The following is a 22,282-nucleotide window of genomic DNA, read 5'->3' as shown; positions in this document are numbered from 1 at the left end:
TTCATTTCTCGTTTTTGCCGCCGAGATCTGAAATTCAAAATAAATGCCATGCTGCGAGTGAGTTTAATTAGTCACCAATCAGAGGATATGAGAACAAGAATCTCATTGTGTAAGGGTTAGATTATTACACAATAAGAAAAAGCAGATCTTATTTACACTAATGTCACAGGGTTATTGGGTTAAAATAATGCACATTAAGGAAGTGTTTGTGTGCATGAGAGTGAAAGAGTGAAAGCGAGAGATCAGCGACTTCAAGGTCAGCTGAGTGTCGAGTGCCATGTGACATTCGTTTTAGTGTAGAATTGATTACTCACCCCCTCTGTTCCCTCTGGCTAAGAAACAAGAGACCCTATGCCTGCCTCTCTCTCTCTCAATAACACACACACATAAACACAAAGTGTCAGTCTAGGTTAGAGTGGAAAAGCCAAATCCTCTTTGAAACAGGGCTTACTGTGTGACTGGCAGTTTGCTGTCAAATGTGTGTTTGTGTTCGCATCAAGACTCAAATCAGAGCTTTTGTTAATGTATGTTTAAAAGCAATGCAACAAGAAAAACTAAGTAATGACATGCAAAAAAGTACAAACTGCAGACAATACCACAGTGTTAGTGCGTTGTATATGTGTTTGCCGAATGCACTATGACTGGGGGGAAAAACAAAGTTTGGTGATTGGTTTGAACTTTCCTAATGCTGTAAGCTTGTAAAAGAGTGGTGTGTGTTACAAAGAAAACACAGATGTTGACAGAGGGGGTGAAGATGCACCATCATCACTCACTTTTACTCCCCTGCTGTTCAACAGATAAATAATTCAGATGAGGAACATGTTGTTGATAAAGACCTTTACTAACATGTGCCTTCCGGATAAAACACAGTGTGTTGATTTGGTCCACTGTACAGGTTGTGAACGTACAGTGAAAAAGTGATGACAGACAAGCATTCATTACACTAGGAAACACAAACACTAAAAACGATTTAAACTACAGAGTCCCTGATTAATGTGGAGAATAGAACAGCTAGTGCATGTGTGAAAGAGGAAGAAAGAAAAATAAAATGGTGTAATACAATGCTTGTGTACTAGTGCGTGAAAGGGCAAGATTAAAAAATTATACCAAGATTGTGGTCAGTGAGAAAATGGTGAAATGTACCATAAGCAATCAAGAAGAACCTTATGAGAGCAAGAGTTTGCAACCATTTTAAAGGAACATTTCAGCCCAAACGATAGCAAATCCTCTGATCATTTACCCATATGCCGTCTCAAACTTACATTACTTTATTTCTTCTGCGGAACACAAATTACGTTTTTTTGATGGAGATATGAGGTGTTTATACCCGACTGTATCACTTCAGAAGACATCCACTCAAAATAAACCACTCAGATTGTGTGGATTATCTTCATGCTGCCTTTATATGCTTTTTGGAGCTTGGAAGTGTTGGACCCCATTGTCTTGCATTGTATGGAAAAAACACCTCATATTTTCATCAAAAAATCTATGTTTGTGTTCCGCAGATAAAAGAAAGTCATTCAAATTTAGACAGCATAGGTGAGTAAATGATGAGACTATTCCTTTAAGTCGGGACTCAGGATGAACAATATACAGTATATTGGTGACCATATTGGCATCTGTGATTTTTTTTTTTTAAATAATTGACTGAACTTGCCGATATTGGAAGCAAATAATATTAGGGCTTTCCATTTCCAATTTAAACTGTATACTCTCTTCTGTGCCAAGTTACAAAAGTAACAATCCACAAAACAGTAAAATCTACTGTATATTATAATGTCTGCTGTATTATAATATTGAATATTTTCTACTTTATGTTATAATTGATGCCCGATTCCAGTTTGATTCCAGACAATAATTCTATATCGTTGCATCCCCAATTTTAACCCTTGAATCCAGCTCAAACTGACACGTTAAATCTTTTAACACCGATTTACATCAACTTAACTTTAAGTTTTTTGGTCTGAAACTTCATGACATTTATACATGATGCTATAAAAATAGTAACAAATATTTGTTACGGGTCAGTTTGACTGGTCAACAATTCAACTGTACCTAAACATGTTCTAATGTAAATTTAGAACATATAAAATTAGTAATTTGACCCGCTAAGTGCTACAGTATTACTTGTTTGCCAACTGCACAGAAGGGTTAAGCATTAAATGTAAACATCAAAATGGATTGATCTGCACTTTAAGTACTGTTTGTAATTTGTGTAACTATTCTGCAGGTTTCAGTAGCGGATCCTGGCATAGGTGATATAGGCAGGTGCCTAGGGCGGCACGCTCTCTGGGGCAGCACAACAGGGTACCTGATCAATCGCCCCTGCACAGACCTCGCAAGATCGCGATGGGAGAAAGGTGCCCCGAATTGTGCCACCCTGCCCTTGGCTCGTGATGGGTGAAAGGTGCCCCAAATCGTACCACCCCACCCCCGCCTTGAGCTCGCAAGATCGCGATGGGAGAGAGGTACCCCGAGTTGTTCCTGACAGGCTACTCAGCCTAAAAGTCTCTAAATGGTTAGGATTATAGATGTTCATAATGCATTCTTACATTCTGAAGAAACATAAGATAACCATAATCAACAGTACAGGTACACAGTGACACAGGATCGACTCCGTGGTCTTGAGAAAATAAGTATCAACCATGTGTTTGATGGGCAAATTTGACAAAGTCATTGATGATTTTGCATCAATGAAAACTAGGAGGGGGAGGGTTAAATTTGAAATTAGGAATTATGTGTAATAGCACAAGCAGCAATCTGTAAGTATTCTGCCATTTTCTTTATTTACTGACTATAATTTAATTGTGCAATTTAAGTTCTGTATATATAATGTACATGTTTAATATCATTTTGGGAAGTTAAGGGGGGTGCCACGTCGGATCTCGCCTAGGGCACCAAGTAAGTCAGAACCGCCACTGGCAGGTTTTAAAACCACCATAAAAAGCACAGTAGCACTCAACCGCTTGCAAATGTTCCCTGGATACTGAACACATACCATGCAAATATCCAAGTTCTTTGGTACACACTGTAAAAAATTAGAAAGAGAGTACAGAGCTAAAGACAATGAAAATCGCAAACCATCTGCACCATCAACCATATTCTCACACACCAAAGCCAACAGACATGAACCATGTTCTGTATTGTTTAAGGGTGGATGCAAAGATCATCCATGAACTGTTGTTATACTTAATGGTTTAGTCAATATTGTCACAGAGATTTCATAATAGTCTACACAGCTCATAAAGTGGTGGCAGATGGTGGAACACTAGTTTACAGGTGAGCTATAACCAGTGGGTTTCACTGGGTTATGGGAACCCAGTCAAGTTGGAAAGATAATACAGTATGGCCAAGGAAGGATGCGTCCTCCAGAGGTCGCATTTGTCGGCCACATACGTCATCGAGACTGTCTTGTTTCAGAAAAGCGAGTAGGACACTTCGAATGCAGCCTTTGAATGTGACCTTCTTTCACGGGAATTCGGAGGATGCATGAGGAGTATCCTTCGTGGGCACTTACAACCCACAATTCTTTGCTTCAACGGAAATGTCTAAAAAAAATAATGCCAATTTGCCCATAAATATGAAGTTCAAACGCAAGTAATGTTAATTCCCAAGTTGAAGTACCTCAGTAGATGGGTGCAGAGTATATAATATGTATAATTATAGTAATATATAATTAAAATGTTGTATTATAGACTAAAAGTACACCTGTAAAATCTATTTTCTTTTCTCTTTACATCATAATAACTCTCCTAAAATGCACCTCATACATTCAATTCTAAAGGGACATTGTTCCCCTCTCACTCAAAGCGCTCGTGCTTGTTAAAGAGTGGCGTGCTGTCATAGCAACCATGTTACCTTCCGTTTCCGTTTGTCCTATGAAGACCGTCTCGTTTAAACGAGGCTTGTTTAAAAGAGGACGCTCGGTAACCTACAGCCTTCAAAGTACGCGTCCTACCTAGCACGCTGCCTTCGAAACCAGACACAGCCATTTTCAGCATCAGTCTCTAAAATGCCGTTCAACAACTCAATAGCGGCGGTTGGTAACTATGGCAACACCGATTAAGACGCTTTTGAAAAGCTCGCGAGTATAGCACATGTATTTAGAGTCAGTAGTTTATTTCATAAAACACCAGCTTCACCACACGTCACCTGAAGAAATCGCTCTCGTCAAGAGTTAATTTGTATTTCTCCCTGTCAGAGAACTTGAAAAACAAGACCGAACAGTAGGCCAGCACTCAATTGTTAGGTTAAGCATAAGCAAGTACAAGACAAGGATGTACATTTTCTGACAGCAGGGAAGTTCAGCAGTGAAAGTGGTCTGTCTGGTCTTTCTATATGCTTACATTAAGGATGGGCGGATCGATCCTAAAGTATCGATACTTACGATAATGATGTTGTATCAAAAATATCGATCCTCGCACAAAAATATCGATTCTAATTAATGTATTTTTTTTTTAACTAGGGACATTATTATTTGGTTACCACGAACAATAATAATAAGCTTCAAAGTGAAATAAAATGGATTAGGCTATATTAGCAAATACTTGTGCAGGATAGGAACTATTTATTCTTCCACTCATCTTAACATTCATAAATGCTGAAAAATACTGCATGTTATTGCACCCCTGATAGTTTTTATGCTCTTTTTATTTTTATTTTTTTTTGCCTTTTACTGCTGTCGGTGGTGCCTTTTTCTCGTGATATCAAATAGGCCTAAGTTAAATGTGTATTTCTAAGTAGGAAACAATTTCACTCTACACAGAAAAGTACATAATAGTAACCAAATAAAAATAAATAAATAAAAACATTAATTTTTATGTATGCTTTATATGGTAATACAAGATAACGTGTTAACGTGAACATTACTACTCATATTAGCTACAATGCTTAACGGTTTATTGCGTAAAGTGTTAACAATTTTCATAGTAGCCTAATAAAAGGAACATTAATGACATCTATTAATTTAAATACATATTTAACATGAAGTTACCATATCATTGCTCTTAGCAGTGTACTCTACACCAAGCCAGCGAGAAACTTACCCTGATACACATATTGTAAGTTTATGTGGGACTATAATTACAACAGTCCTAATTTTAATGGGAAAAAAAATTCTTACACATTTTACATGAACTGTATATAAATGTAAATTAATTTTAGAGATCGGGTGCATGCGTTTTTCATAAATTCACAGTATGCCCACCTCTTCAGACACTACTACACCACTGCTTGAGTAAATTCACGCTAAAATAACAACATATCTAAAGGTGACATTTCCTATTTCTTATAATTGTGTGTAATTGTTGTTAATAAGTAATTAAAAAAAAAATAGTTAACCATGGTTTTACTACAGTAATATTGTAGTAACCATGGTTCATTGTGAGATAACTATGGTTTAACTAAATACCATGGTTAAACTATAGTTACTGTAGTGAAATGGATCATTTTTGTAAAGGTAAACAAAACAAAAGTCTAAACATTCTCTGTTTAGGCTAAAAAAATAAATAAAATAATGACTTGAATTATGACTAAAAATATTATTTTAAATTACCCATTTTATCCCAAGTAATCGGGGGGGAAAAAAAATTAATGGAAGTTTCGGTATTGGTATCGGTATCGACGATATTGGACTTGAAATATTTGGTATAGGATCGAATAGAAAATAAGAGGTATCGCCCATCCCTAGCTTACATAACTTTATGGCAAGGCATTCTATGAAATACTGTCGAAAAGTCCAGGCAGCTTTGCTTCTTCCGCGTATCTGGACAGCGAAAGGGGCTGTTCACACCGCACATATTTTTATTTTTTTTATTGTTTTCCTATCTAAACCTGCACCAGACAGACGTCGAGACACCTGCGTTCTGTTCCATTCGTTGCGCGTCAAGCTTTTCAAGCGCAAGAACGTGTTCCGTCTAAACGGCTCCTTACCGAGTCGAATAAAAAACAATTGGTCAAGTTTCCTTTCCTCTCCCGAACTTGAACGGTCGGTAAGGCACGATATCAAACATTCAAAGCACTTAATGTCCCAAAAGCGTCGCCGATATCTAATTACCAAATGTCTCGAATTGTTTTTCATGAAATCAGAAAAGGATTTATTGGAATTGGACCGACGGACAAACATAAAAAATATAACGAAACCTATTGGTTGTTGGTGGACAGCGTGCACAACGTTGTTTCAATGTTATACATTCCTGTCATGTTTGATGCTAATAGCCGGATTTACGTTCTCCTACAAAGCGCTCTAGAAGTGAAAAGTTGTTAGCACAAAACTTACCAACTTTAAAGATCGAGTCAGTCTCCTGATTTGTAAGTTGAGTGTAGAATGAACAGCGCGGCGTGTTTGAGGAAGTATTTACCCGCTATGTGCCTGTCTGGGTTGACAATGACATTGCTGGAGGAGTGACGTTTGGCTGGTAGAGAGAGAGAGAGAGAGAGAGAGAGAGAGAGAGAGAGAGAGAGAGAGAGAGAGAGAGAGAGAGAGAGAGAGAGAGAGAGAGAGAGAGAGAGAGAGAGAGAGAGAGAGAGAGAGAGAGAGAGAGAGAGAGAGGTGGTTGGGGGGGGATAGATTTCCCTTTATTGTCATGATCAAAGCAGTGATCCTCCCCCAGTGATCTACTGTTCTCCCCCAATAACACCTGCATGTGATCAGTTTCTGCTGAAATGGAAAGGTTTGAGGATTTTTCAAAGTGGTTTTCTCTCACCTCTGTAAATCTCTCTGAGAAGGACAAAGTGTCTTTGTCTGAACCTCACCAGTGCCGCATTGAGCATTCTTTACTCATTCTTTACTCATTCTTTGGAAGGCATGTTAGTTTGTGTCTGCCTTTTTCTATGGCCAGACTGTGATCACTGAGCCTGTATTTGTTAATGATCCATTTCTGCGGTGTACAGATATTCGTCCAGATGATACTTTCTGTTTAGGGCCCCATTCCATTCCATTTTACTCTGGTATTTATTTTTATTTTCCCAAAGGTCCAAATAGGAATTTGTATTTTTTTTCTGATTTGGTTTATTCTAATTTGGTTTTGTTCAGCAGTGCTGGTCTGAAACTGGTATTAGTTAGGCTTAGTTCTAACTATCTATCTATCTATCTATCTATCTATCTATCTATCTATCTATCTATCTATCTATCTATTACCCACCCACCTAGCTGTTCGTCCATCTGTCCCTTCCTCCATCAATCCATCCATCCATCCGTCCGGCCATCTGTCTGTCTGTCTGTCTGTCTGTCTGTCTGTCTATCTATCTATCTATCCCACACACCCAATTGTGTGGGATAGATAGATAGATATCTATCCCACACACCCAATTACCCACCCACCCAGCTGTCCGTCCGTCTGTCCGTCCATCAATCCATCCATCCATCTGTCCGTCCGTCTGTCCATCTGTCTGTCTGTCTGTCTATCACCCACACACCCAATTACCCACCCACCCAGCTGTCTGTCTGACTGTCTGTCCATCCATCCATTCATCCATCCATCCACCAATCCATACCTGTCTGTCTGTCTGTCTATCCATTAACCACCCACCCACCCACCCACCCCTACATCCATCCATCTGTTCGTCCAACCAACCGTCTGTCTTTCCGTCCGTCCATCCATCCATCAATCCATACCTGTCTGTCTGTCTGTCTGTCTATCACCCACACACACAATTACCCACCCAACTGTCCATCTGACTGTCCGTCCATCAATCCATCATCCATCCATCCATCCATCCATCCATCTGTCTATCTATCTATCTATCTATCTATCTATCTATCTATCTATCTATCTATCTATCTACAGGTGTACAGTTGTATAGATCACTCTGTTCAATAAGTACATTTACTAGGTTATCTATCTACGTATAATGTCCCTGGCAGCTGCTTTGTTTCAGAAATTGTATAGAGAGCTCTAGATATCTATGGTGTCATAAACATTGATCAAATGTACACAATCAAGGTAATTTTCTGTTCTTTGTGCATGAGTATGTTTCACCCTTAGACTGTTTATGAGTTACCATTGTTGGTAGGTGACCAGGTGTTCTTGTTACCTGAAGTCAAGAGATTCCTTATGGAAACCTTAACATGGAAACTCCATTTATACCTGCCCCCACACCTCCACAAGGAGTGGGCATGGACAAAACATTTAGTACACCAAAAAACAAACAAACACACACACACACACACACACACACACACACACACACCCACAAGTACATAAACAAAGAAGCAGTAGTCACATGATGCTGACTCACAGACTGCCACACCCCATCAAACTAGGTCTTAGTCAGTGGAGTATAAAGCCCAGAGTTTCAGTGTTTCTATATTTAGCATCATTTAGAGCCACTGTCCATTTACTCAGATCAGATATTTCTTTTGTGTAACAATGTAAACTGCATTTCAAACGCTGTCAATCCAAGAGTCACTGGTCCAGAAAGTTGTGATATATAGTGAAGAAAAATTGCATGGGTTTATGATCCATAGTTTCACTTCTTCTCTATTTTACAGAACTGCTTCATTTCTTCTTCTTTACGGTTTCCTTTTCCTCCTTATTTTTCTCTCCTCTTCCTTATTGCTGCCTTATCTCACACCTTCTATTAAAATTTGTCGGCCTTGTCTCTCTTCTCTTTTACTCTTACTTCTCTCTTGTGTCTTCTGTTTTAGAGCCTAGATTCTTTTAAGCCAGTTCTGTAAGGAATTTTAAGTATGTTTGAATAGAAACATATTTATGACCATCCTGCAATGGCCCAAATTAAAAGATAATGTATTTAAGACAAAGTATTTAGACACTTTGGTTTTCAGACTGAGTATGTATAACATGTCCAAATGTGATAAACTACGCCTGTGGTTACAGCTCTATTAGAACACCCATGTGAACTTGAAGGAAACTGATTTACATACAAACACTAAAAATGACCAGCTGGTTAAAATTAATTTTCTGAGAAAAGTTCTGAGAAAAGGTCTTGTATTATTTGTGTGCAGAAGTAATTTGGTTATACAGGGGAGTTTCGAGTCAGTACTGGTTCCCAATGCAAAAAAAAAAAAAAAAAAAAAAAAAAAAAGAGAAGGTGTATTTGTCATTTTTACATTTTTACCATGGTAATACCATAGTATTTTGATATATACCATGGTGCTAAATGATAAATGTATTCAGGTAACATTTAAATGGTACTCCAATGTATAGTACATGTCCAACAAAGTCCAAATAATGTGGTAATGAAATGGTTCCTTAAGTGCTTCCATGTACTGTACTATTTTGGTTGTAAAATGTTGGAAAAAGCTGCACATGCAGGTGCTGAACTTAAAAGAATATTCCAGGTTCAATACAAGTTAAGCTCAATCGACTGCATTTGTGGCATAATGCTGATTACCAAAAGAAAGAAAGAAAGAAAAAAGCAGAAATCAAAGTTACAGTGAAGCACTTACAATGGAAGCAAATAGGGCCAATTTTTGGAAGAGTTATAGACAGAAATATGAATCTTATAATTTAATAAAAGCACTTCCATTAATTCTTTTGTTAAACTTGGTGAATTATTTGAGCTGTAAAGTTGTTTAAATCATTGTTTTTACAGTTGTTTCAGGGTTTACAATGAAGTTGTAAAATGAGATATAACACAGAAAACAGAAAAGGTTAGTAAGCTATTTTATCACACTAAAATCATGTAAACATGCATATTGTTTGTCTTGTGGCTACTTGAAGCAGAGTGTACTTTAACATTTACAGATTGGCCCCATTCACTTGCATTGCAGTGAATTCACTTGCATAACAGTGCCACACTGTTACCCAGATTTTTGCTTTTTTTAAGGAAAAGGAGGGACAAGTCAAAATGTATTTTTGTGGCAATCAACATTATGCCACAAATACTGATTGAGCTTAACTTGTATTGAACCCGGAATATTAATGAAATGCTTCTTCGTCACAAGAAAACTGTAGTATGCATATGAAGGATTTGTTTCAATTTTGTGTACTGTAGATAAAAATCTCTGTATTCTACAATATCCTGTTTGAGAAACCACTTCAGAAGATTTAGTGAGCTGACTGAATGATTCAAACTTAACTGCAAACCGATTCAGACCATAGGGCTAACCCATTTGACCAGTTCACTGAAAATAACTTATTTGAAAGAGTGTCATTGCGAGTTCTGATTCTAAACAGTCGACCAAAACACAAGACATAATTGCTGAAGTTGTAAGAAAATGTGTCTCAGATCAGTATATGGTAATCTCCCATAGCAGACAAGAATTTATCAGTAAAATGTTACCTGGACACAGCAGAAATTTACTGGGAGTTTATGCGACACCTCTGGTTTGATATTGTGTTTCTAATGCAATTAAACATGAATAAATATTTAATTGTGTCCAAATACTCATCACTCTAGAAGTATTCAATAGTCAGGCATTAATAGGAAAGGCACTGATGGGGCTGAGTGACTCCAGCCAGGTCTCCTAAGCAACCAAATTGGCCCAGTTGCTAAGGAGGGTAGAGTCACATGGGGTAACCTCCTCATGGTCACTATAATAAGTGGTTCTCACTCTCAATGGGGCACGTGGTAAGTTGTGCGTGGATCACGGAGAGTAGCATGAGCCTCCACATGTGGAGTCTCCGCAGCGTCATGCCCAGCGAGCCATGTGATAAAATGCACGGATTGACGGTCTCAGAAGCGGAGGCAACGGAGTAACTGTGCCACCAGGAGGACCTACTAAGTAGTGGGAATTGGGCATACTAAGTAGTGGGAATTGGGCATTCCAAATTTGGAGAAAAGGGGATAAAAAAGAAAAGAAATTGTAGCTTACGGTGCTGATTTTGTCACACAAACATAGTTAAAACAAAACACTGAGGCTATATCTGTGGGAGTCTATGCCAGAATTTTTGTCCTTTCCAATGACTGGGACACTGTATAATAAACTGTTTTGTACATTTTGTACCCTGTTGTTGGTTTTTGTCATACAGTTGTTTAGAGAGAAAGAGAGGAATGCTAATGTCTAGCCAAAGTTTATGTCTGTGTTTTCCCAAAGAAAGCTTGATAGTGATGGTGACCTCATGGATACAGTGATAGCACTCTGGAACTCTGCCCTCCCACCAAAGATAAATAGCACAAATACATCTAGCCAAGGGCGAGGATGATGGAAAATCCTGGGGGAAATGGCAAAGGTGCTAATATCCTGGCATACATTAACTTGGTTGGAGAAAGTGAAACTGAATCCAGAGCACCTCCGAATGTTTGTATACAAAAGATGCTCAATTACCATTCAAATGTATGCATTTCAAACAGGCAAATGGACAAAGGAACAAAGAACTCAAACTCTGAAGTTCAAAATAATGTGAACTATTTTCTAAGTTCTAGCCAGTAATGGAAGTGTAGCTCATTCATTTAACCACAAAAGCTGGGTGCTGGTGAACACAATCTCATGTTTCCCGAGCTTAATGGATCTTGTTATGTTTTTAAGCCCATTGTGCATAGATCTTGAGGGGGAATAAGAACAGAGAAACACCTGTACATGGTTAACTTTTGTTTCAGTTTGAGGTTTGCTGTTCTCAGATGTGATTTATTATTATATCCTCTCAGATTTACCATTGTAGAAGTAAAAATATAACCACTTTCTATCAGGTCTCAATGAGACTGTAGTAACCTTCATGCACCAAACAAATGCAGTTGATAAAAATGGTTTGTTTGAAAAGATTCGGTCACCACTGTTTCCCTCTGGGCATTATTCTCTCTTTTTATAGTCTTGTTGCCTTTTAAAAGTGAATCAGTGGGATTTTACAGGCAGTCATTGTATGTACTGGTTTGATGGCTGCAGTACATACTCTTAAAAAGAGGAAGTGGAATCAGAGAGGCACCTTCCTTCCATGCTGAACTTTCTTTCAGCCTTTCTTTTAGCCTGTACAATAATTTGAGTATGCCATAATGAACCGTATGGATTTAAAAAAAAAAAAAAAAAAAAGCCTTTGGCTTGCTTACAACATTATGGCATGATTTTTCATTGTAAACCCTAATGTTGTCATTACTAGAAAAAATCAAGTAGTCCTAATTAACCATTACTTGAAATGTCAAGTTTTGCATTTTTAGTGTTATAACTCAAACAACTGAGTACAAAAATACAGCTATGGGAAATACTCATAAACCCTTGCGCTTCAATTATTTAATTATGTTTCCTTGGTCAAAGGGATCTTATGGGGGCATTTAAAGGGATAGTTCAGCCAAAAATGAAAATGCTCTCATCAGTTACTCACCCTCAGGCCATCTCAGATGTGTATGACTTTCTTTCTTCTGCAGAACATAAATTAAGATTTTTAGAAGAATATCTCAGCTCTGTTGGTCCATACAATGCAAGTGAATGGTGGCCAGAGCTTTGAATCTCCAAAATTCACATAAAGCCAGCATAAAAGTTATCCATAATAATCCAGTGGTTAATTCCATATATTCTAAAGTGATTTGATAGGTCTAGGTAAGAAACAAATCAATATTTAAGTCCTTTTTACTATAGATCTTCACCTTTGACCAGCCCCGACCAGTAGGTGGCGATATGCATGAAGAATGTGAATTGCCAGAAATCAAAAGAAGAAGAATGTGTAAGTGAAAGTGAAAATGGTGATTTACAGTATAAAATAAATAAATATTTATCTGTTTCTCACATTGCTTCTGAAGACATGGCTTAAACTGAATGGTAGCTCAGTGGTTAAGGCGCTGGGTTACTGATCAGAAGGTTGGGGGTTCAAGCCTCAGCACTGCCAAGATGTCACTGTTGGGCCATCTAAATTTGAGTCAACTAAAACTATTAAATAGGAACAACAATACTTAAATAGCAAATTTGGAATAAGTCTACTTGCATCTAGATACCTCAACTTAAATAGTTAAGTTCTTTCTTTATTAACACCAAACTTAATTTTAGAGATGCCATTATTCAATTTAACTGAGGGAATGAGTTTACTCAATCAGTTGAGTGTAGTCAACTTATTAGGGTTTTCAGTGTTCAATAAAACTGATATTCTAACAGAAATATAGTCCCCTCTACTGAAATTTAATTTCAGGCAATTAAATGCTTAGAATTGATCAATTACTCTTTCGTTACTGGGTCAGGGGAACTCAAGGGAGTGTGGCAAGTACAACAGTCCCATTTTCCTCTCACTTTCCTTGATTTCTCTTTCTTGCCACATCACATCCATTGTCATCTTCCTCATTTCAGACTTCTTTTCTATCCTTTGATTTCTATCTTGTTTTATATCAATCCTACAGTTGTATCCTTTGAGCCCTGCCCTGGCTGACATTCAGTAGAAAAGCAAAGTCTAATAAAGCAGACTAGACTATTAATGTAATAGATTTTTAGGACTGAAAGAGATTTTTCTGATCTGATATCAGTATCATCCCCCCCCCCCCCCCCACAGTGAACAGGGATTGTATTTTAGGTATGCAAAACTGATCCCAGATCAGTCTTTAAAAACAGTTTCCACCTAGCCTCATGCAGGGGGCCTACAATACAATAGGACAGTGGACCTCAGCATCATTAATATTTCAAAGGATGAAAAGAAATAGGATGAAATGTTTTGTGCTGTTTCTTTTTTCTATCAGATCAATTATTTAGGCATTCTGCAGCTTAATCAACCTCTCTTTGGCTGTTGTCTGACGTGCCATGGACCACTTTGATAAAGCTAATTATCTTAACCTAGTTATATCGCATTACTAGGCTGCAGTTTGATAATAGAGCTCACACACAGGAAGATTGCTGAGATAATGGTGCTCTTTTACTAGAGGGATAAACATTTGGCTTCAAACTTGAACAAGCATTGTATGTAATTACAGTCAGGCTGTATAAGTTTGTTGCTAGGCTTGGAGGTCCATAATTTATCCTAAAAAAAAGTACTTTTTTTATTTATTTATTTTTTATTTTTTATAAATTGGATAATGTGTAAACTGAATGTAACATGTTGAATAATTAATCAAATATTCTAACTAGAGATATTACTGCCAAATTTGTTCTAATTATCAAGTTAAAAATGAATAGTTCAGCCAAAAATTATTTTCTTTCTTCCGCAGAACACAAACAAAGATTTTTAGAAGAATATCTCAGCTCTGTAGGTCCATACGATGCAGGTGAATGGTGGCCAGAACTTTGAAGCTTCAAAAAACATATGAAGGCAGCATAAAAGTAATCCATAAGACTCCAGTGGTTAAATGAGAAACAGATTATGTTTAAGTCCCTTTTTACTATAAATCTCCACCTTTGACCAGCCCCAATGAGTAGGTGGCAATATGCACGAAGAATGCGAATCTCCAAAAAACAAAAGAAGAAGTGAAAATGGAGATTTGCAGTAAGAAATAGGACTTAAATATTTGTCTGTTTCTCACCCACACCTAACATATTGCTTCAGAAGACATGAATTTAACCACTGGAGTCGTATGGATAACTTTTATGCTGCCTTTATGTCCTTTTTGGACCTTCTGAGTTCTGGTCACCATTCACTTGGATTGTATGGACCTACAGAGCTTAGATCTTCTTAAATAAAATCTTTGTTTTGTGTTTTGCAGAAGAAAGTAAATGATGGGAGAATTGTAATTTTTGGGTGAACTAATCCTTTAAGCAGTTCAAAACAGACATCGACTGTTCAGACTATTGTTTACATGAGGAAAGACATTTTTTTTTCCTCTTGATACAAAATCTGTTTGATACTTTTCTATTCCACTCTTCATTTTGTATATTTTTGAAAGAGAAAAGGCATGACTCTTTGCTTTTTTTTTAAATACTTTTTTTTTTAACATCTTTTTCATTTTTGTATACATAAAAAAACAAAATAGAAAAAACATGAGGTCTTACAAAGGAATCAGCAACCATGTAGTACAAGTAGACATACAATAGAGAGAAAAATTAAAATTTAAAGGAGTTCTAGTCAGTGTCTGTTTCTTGTGTGTAACAATCCCATTTCCTCCAGTATTTTCCTATTGCTGTTTAATATAGTCAATTTAATTTTTACTCATTGAGGAGATAGCATTGTATAATTTACCTATTACCTGAAAAAATTCCATGATTAGGACTTCTGATCTCTGTCCAGAAAAATGGCATACCTGCAGATACCTATAAAAATCCTGTCTACTGAGATCAAAATTCTGACAAAGGTTCTGAAAGCTATCCAGATTCCCATTTAATATAATTTTACAAAGGGCGGTAATGCCATGTGAGGTCCAGGCCCTGTGTCTATGATCATGCAGAGCTGGAGCAAAGTGTGGCTTATAAGCCAGCCAACCCAGTACTTTTAACTCTCTGTAAAGCTGGAAATGTTTAACCACCTCTATTCACAGCTTAACCAATTGACCCACACATTGATTCTGTAATTGATATATGTCCTTCACCCCAGAAACAACCCAGAACCCAGAACCGACTGTACTGATGTGTCCATCAAGCAGAATTCTATATCTTTCCATTTTGCTTCATAGATTGGACAACACCACAATACTAGTGGTCTTAACTATGCGGCTAAATACTAATCCCTCAAGCAAGGTAATGCCATGGCTCCCCTCTCTCTCGGTAGTTGCAAGTTGAGTATCTTACTCAAGGCCTCCTGTTATTCCATATAAATCTGGAACTATGTTTGTCCCAATCTCTAAACTGTTTACAAGGGACCTTGACTGGCAGTGCTGTAAATAAGTATATTAGTTTTGGTAAAATATTCATCTTAATAGATCTTACCCTGCTGCCCAAGTCCATGGGAAGCAAGGCCCATCTGTCCAAATCATTATACATTTTCTTGTTTATTCAGTTGTAATTTAGGGTATACAAAGAGGACATATCCTTTGGTAAGTATATCCCGAGATCCTGAATATATGATACATTCCAATTAAAATTATACATATTTGCCTGTTCTTGGGTAGGAACATCATTTAGTGTTAAGGCCTGAGTCTTATGAATATTGAGTGCATATCCAGAGTAGCTCCCATACTTGAGCCTGGGTTTTGTAGTGTCACCAGTACATCATCTGCATACAAACAGACTTTTTATTCTGCTCCCCCTATAATTATCCCCTCTAAACCACTATCCTGTCTAATTTTTTTTTCAATGAACATTTTTTATTGACTTAAACATATAAGAAAGTAAAACACCTGATACCTGCCCCAGTTCCTAGCAAACAAATCTCGAACCCCCAGCCATCTGCTCGACATCTTCTCAAAAGCTGCCACCCTCCCCATCTCTGCACACCACTCCGGAAATGAGGGAGCCCCATCTGACTTCCATCCCCTTAAAATAATCTGCCTGCCAATAATAATACTGGTCAGGACCCAATTTTTTATGTGCTTGTCCCCCAAATTTATGATCGCCCCACTACCCAAAATACAGAGTCTGGGGCAAAATGAAATTCGAGTGCCCAAAACATCACATATGACACTCTGAACATTCAACCAAAACTCTTGGATCTTAACACACCCAAAAACCATGGGTTGTGTCTCCATCTTCTGATTGGCATCGTCAGCAGGTGGGTGTGTCTTTAAGACCAAGCCTATACAATCTAAAGGGGGCCCAATAGAATCTATGTAAAATCTTGAATTGCATAATGCGAACCCTTGCATCTCTAGATGCAGACTTGACTTTTTTAGAATCCTAGCCCGCACTCCATCCTCCAATACCAAGTTTAAATCTTTCTCCCATAATCTCTTGAGGGAAATTTAAGGTCCGTCCCCCAGACTTTGAATTAGCAGGGAGTAATACACTGATGCCTCATGACCTTTTCCAAAAAGCAGTGATCACCTCTCCCAGAGTATCTGCCACTTTAGGGGGGTGTATGCTACTCCCAAAAACAATACAGAGCAGGTGGCACAGCTGTAAATACCTATAGAATTGAGATTTGGGAATCCCAAAATGTTGAGCCAAATGTTCAAAAGATCTCAATACTCCACTCTCATATAGGTCACTGAGTGTAGTAACCCCCTTCACAATCCATTCTGACCAGCAGAAAGGGGACTTATTAATACATAATTTAGGGTTCAACCATATGCTTGAGGCAACATTTAAATAAATATCCGAATTAAACACTCTGGACACTTTTGTCCATACCGAGTGCAAGTGCGGGATAACAGGGTGTAACTTAACCTCTCCGGTTAGTTTGACAGAATGGCTTTGCAATGGCAAAATAGGGGTAAGATCTTCCTGTTCAATACAAAACCAGGGAGGGGCTCTCTCAGGTGGAAGTGACCAATGAGCCAAATGTGTGAGACTGAATGCATAATAATAAAACAAAATCTTGGGTAGGCCTAGCCCACCTTTGTCAATCGGCCTATGTAATTTATTGAAATGTAATCTGGGATGAATCCTGTCTTAATTGTTTGAGCCAAGGGTTCAATAAACAGATTAAAGAGAGTTGGGCTAATAGGACAGCTTTGTCTACATCCTTGTTGTAAAACTATTGAATTAGAGAGACTACCGTTGATTTTTATCATAGCTGTCAGAGATTAATATGCAATGTACAAATCCTCTACTGAACCCAAATCTATCCATAACTTGATTAAGAAATTCCCAACTGACAGAATCAAAAGCCTTCTCAGCATCTAAACTGAGAAGGATTGCACTGCTTTTCCTTTTGTTAATATAATCAATATTGTGAAGGGCTCTCCATATATTATCTTGGGTTTGCCTGTTTCTAACAAACCCAGTTTGGTCCGCGTTTATCAAGAGTGGCATCATCTTTTCCATCCTCTTCGCCAAAATTGATGCAAACAATTTATAATCTGAATTCAAAACACTTACTGGCCTATATGATTTGCAGTCAAGCTCATCCTTGCCCTCCTTTAGTATTACTGAAGGGGGGAGAGCCCTCCCATCTTAATGTGATTAAAGCAAGTTGTAAGTAGTGGAAGCAGTGATTACCTCATTGACTTGTACCATTCTGGTGGGAATCCATCAGTACCTGGCGATTTACAAGAATTAAGGGCTGAAAATGCCTTATCTATTTTCTCACTTGAGATCTCAGAGGTAAGTTCATCATTACGTTCTAAGCCTAAGGATGGGAGGTCTAATGAATTTAAAAACTGTAAAATTTTTTGTCCATTAGCTTTCTCCGGTTGAGTATATAGTGATTTATGTAGTATATATGTTTCAAATTATTTCTGGATTCCCTCCAGCTTAGTTGTTATTGTATTTGACGTAGGGTCTCTAACTTTATGTATTGCACTTCCTGCTTGCTGCTTACGTAGCCTCCAGGCCAGCAATTTTGCCACTTTTGGACCTGCTTCATAGAACCTTTGCTTCATAAATCTTATTTTCTTCTCAACCTCTTCACTATAAATGTTTTCCATTTCTTGTTTTATAGGTCTCATTTGCAAGGATGGATGGAACTTTAGTAGAGCTATGCCGCTGTTCCAACTCCCTAAGTTTAACTTCTAGATCAAGCAGTTTTTTAGCTTTTAGCTTTTTTTGTAGAGCTGTTTGAGCTATGATTTTGGCCCTAATGAAACCTTTTGCTGCATCCCACAATATAACCGGGCTCACTTCTCCATTGTGCTCTCAAAATACTTTCAGTTCTTCCAACATTTAACTCTAAATATTTCACTGTTAAGCAAACCTGTTCAAGTTTACCTTTAACTAAAACAAATCTACCATCTTTGTCCTCTATTTTGAAGGTTAATTAGAAACTAATTGAATTTAGTATTAAGATTGCAACTCCCCTTTTCGTACCTGCTTCATATGGAGAATAGAAAGTGTTACAAAAACCCTGTTTTTTTTGTTTTGTTTTGTTTTTCATGTTCAGCGTTGGATAAGTTAGTTTCTTGCCAGAATGCTAAATTAGTTTTCTCCTTCTTCAAATTAACTTCAGTCCTGAGTTAACATCAAAACCGGACTTCCAACCAAGAGGAAACATTATCTCCTCTAAAGACTCTTTGCTTAAGAGTGTGCTGCCCTCTACAGGCTATATTTTTATAGTATAAAATATTCTTTAAAGTTTGAAACAAGATACTTGTATTGTAAATGTAATATCTTCTCCTTTTGCTTAAACAGAGACATTTTGTCTTGCACCTATAACCTATATTAATTTAAAATAATGCTAAAAACCCAATCACTAAGCCAAACAATATTGTAATAATTATTAAGTATTAAAACTTCTTTATACAGTATATACACTGGCGGCCAAAAGTTTGGAATAATGTACAGATTTTGCTCTTATGGAAATAAATTGGTACTTTTGTTCACCAAAGTGGCATTTAATTGATCACAATGTATAGTCAGGACATTAATAATGTGAAAAATTACTATTACAATTTGAAAAAAATGTTCAGAACGTCTTAAACTACTTCAAAGAGTTCTCATCAAAAAATCCTCCATGTGCAGCAATGACAGCTTTGGAGATCCTTGGCATTCAAGCTGTCAGTTTGTCCAGATACTCAGGTGACATTTCACCCCACACCTCCTGTAGCATTTGCCATAGATGTGGCTGACTTGTCGGCACTTCTCACGCACCTTACATTCTAGCTGATCCCACAAAAGCTCAGTGGGGTTAAGATCCATAACACACTTTTCCAATTATCTGTTGTCCAATGTCTGTGTTTCTTTGCCCACTCTAACCTTTTCTTTTTGTGTTTCAAAAGTGGCTTTTTCTTTGCAATTCTTCCCATAAGGCCTGCACCCCTGAGTCTTCTTTGTACTGTTGTACATGAAACTGGTGTTGAGCAGGTAGAATTCAATGAAGCTGTCAGTTGAGGACATGTGAGGCATCTATTTCTCAAACTAGAGACTCTGATGTACTTATCCTCTTGTTTAGTTGTGCATCTGGCCTTCCACAACTCTTTCTGTCCTTGTTAGAGACAGTTGTCCTTTGTCTTTGAAGACTGTATTGTACACCTTTGTATGAAATCTTCAGTTTTATGGCAATTTCAAGCATTGTATAGCCTTCAGTCCTCAAAACAATGATTGACTGATGATTTTCTAGTACCAAATTAGCAATTTAGCATGATTACGCAAGGATGTTGGAGTGATGGCTTCTGGAAATGTGGCCTGTCTAGATTTGATCCAAAAAAACTTTTTTCAAATAGTGATGGTGCTCTTTTTTACATCAGTAATGTCCTTACTATACTTTGTGATCAGTTGAATGCCACTTTGGTGTGTGTGTGTCACTGACTGCTTCCGTTTACAAAAATGGAAAAAGATAAGATGCATTTTCCTCCCTTTAATTATGTACATTTACATTACATTTTTCTTCTTCTTCTGTAGGCAGGGCTTTTATTTCATTTTCATAATGCAAGTAAAAGGGATGAAATCCCACAGATAAAACATATCCTCTCTAAGCCAAGGGGCTGTGCTTTTGAATATCAGATACAAATGAGTGAATACGAATACTGGCACTTGATATGAAACATGAGATTTACAGAAAACCATGTAATATTCAAAGACAAATTAAAGAAACACGATATAAAGAAGAATCTCTGGTAATAGCCGTTTAAAGACAATCTACTTAAGGAAAATGAACACAATAAGGCTCAGTTGAACACAAACCCTACAAACCATTGACAAACATTATCGCTTGTCATACTGTATATACTGCATCTCATCGTTCTTTCCATTGTGATTAATATATATAACACAATACATTCCACAATGCAGTTATAATCTCTCAAGATAATCACATGCAGTACAGAACACAACAACATGACCGATCCTCAGTTTTGTTCAATTTTACAGGCATTCTTGTAGATACCGATAGTTTAAGATCCCTTCTATCTGAGCTTGTTTTCAGATGCACAGCATTTTTTTCATAATTTAAATAACTGGAAGTCTATCAGTTTGGTCGAAAAGTAACATGATGTTTTGCATGACTGGCTGAGGTTCAAAATACGTTGTTTATTATCTTCATGTATCCAGTTAGAGAATAATGTATTAATGATGAATAAAATGTTGAAAATAGTGAGGTTTGAAATGTTGGGTATGACGAGGCTTTGACAGCAGCCTCCAAGTTATGACTGAGATAAAACTGCTCTGTAGATAAAGCTTATGGCACTTTCTTATTTTTAATGAAACGCTGAACCAACACAGATGTTCAAAACATTTGCATATTGATTTGCATCAAGGTTTTACCAAACATGGCCTTCAAATGCACGCTCCGAGATGATGAAGTGATACTGGTACATCTGTAGGCACAGAAATCCAACTACCCTCACAAATATTACCATGGTAACCATAGCCTGAATTCAGCAATACTATAGTTATTGTAAAATCCCATTAAATGCATTGGATAGCCTTCAAAATGTGTAAGTAGCTTTTCCAATCATTGCCATTTCATTTAGTTGTTTATTTTTTGACAGTGATGGCTAATAGCTACTAAGTTGCCACAGTTTTGTTGCCATGGTATTTTTGAAAGGGTGTAGTGGTACAATGTCAGCTGGAAAATAACTTGGGGATGCAAAATCATAACAGATAACAGGAAGTCTTAAAAATAGCCGCAAATTAAATATATTACACTGAGAATTGTTTGACTATTTTGAGTAAAATGTACAGCTTGCCTCAGTATCAAATCCATATTGAACATGTAAATATATATCACACTGTGTCATTGCATATAAAACATGGATTCTTGATATCTGAGGTGGTAGGATATGCCATGCTTAATATTTTACTGTTAAATTAAATCAACAATACACTGACTATAACAAACCTGTGTTTGCTTATCATATTCATTCAAACTATAACAAATGCCTTGCACTTAAGTTAATTTTAATTTTACATTAATTGAATGCATCAGTGTATAAAATGACTGCACTTATCTGCATATTGAAATGTGGTTAGTTACAGTAAAAAAAGAACATTTATTTGTCTCTTTTATTTGTCCACACAGATGAGTAATCCTAGAACAGTCATTCACAAGCCCCGAGCAGATTGCGACTTCACTGAACTGCACTGTTTACATTTGGCACTTTTTAAATGAGTCTGTAAAGTCAAGTAGGTGAGGCATACATGGACTTCTCTTGGGACAGCTCGCAAGTGGAAAAACACCAAGCCTGACATGCCTGGTGTTACTCTATGCACGTTTTAAGGACTTATTCCTTAAATTCAGCAATAGATAAAAACAAAGGTATCCGTGGTGTGGTTCAGCTGGTTTCTCAGGCAACTGTGATGTCATAGCTTAAAGCCCCTAATGGCTTTAGCTGTCTGGAATTGTGCAAGAGAGATGAGAACCTAGCCTGGGGTCACGTCATCAGGGCGAATAGGTGGATGCTATAACACTGTAGCCTCTTCCATTGCATTTACCCACCTGTAAAAAAAGGGTTTAAGTTTCTTTGTCATTTCCTGGAGATTTAATTTAGAATAAAAATGTAGAATCATGAT

The 22,282-nt window shown here is 37.3% G+C and overlaps 2 protein-coding genes across 4 annotated transcripts in view; both read right to left on the bottom strand.

The window, feature by feature from the left end:
• Positions 1 to 6,405, bottom strand: part of LOC127427978 (protein kinase C delta type-like) — a 42,768-nt gene extending 36,363 nt beyond the window's left edge. Inside the window, exon 1 of one of the 2 annotated variants that reach the window (XM_051675994.1) lies at positions 6,278 to 6,405. The gene's annotated coding sequence lies outside the window, so the exon portion shown is untranslated. The remainder of the gene's footprint in view (positions 1 to 6,277) is intronic. The other variant, XM_051675993.1, reaches the window with a different exon arrangement.
• Positions 6,406 to 19,143: 12,738 nt separating this feature from the next.
• LOC127428383 (FYVE, RhoGEF and PH domain-containing protein 5-like) overlaps positions 19,144 to 22,282 on the bottom strand; it is a 70,001-nt gene continuing 66,862 nt past the window's right edge. For both annotated transcript variants that reach the window (XM_051676737.1, XM_051676736.1), the window contains exon 21: positions 19,144 to 22,208. In XM_051676737.1, coding sequence (XP_051532697.1) covers positions 22,172 to 22,208 — 37 coding nt within the window. In that variant the 3' untranslated portion in view covers positions 19,144 to 22,171. The remainder of the gene's footprint in view (positions 22,209 to 22,282) is intronic.

This window comes from Myxocyprinus asiaticus, chromosome 37 (assembly GCF_019703515.2).
Source record: "Myxocyprinus asiaticus isolate MX2 ecotype Aquarium Trade chromosome 37, UBuf_Myxa_2, whole genome shotgun sequence".
NCBI lineage: Eukaryota > Metazoa > Chordata > Actinopteri > Cypriniformes > Catostomidae > Myxocyprinus > Myxocyprinus asiaticus.
The sequence above is the reverse complement of the archived record's forward strand: the minus strand, read 5'-3'. Positions and strand labels throughout refer to the sequence as shown.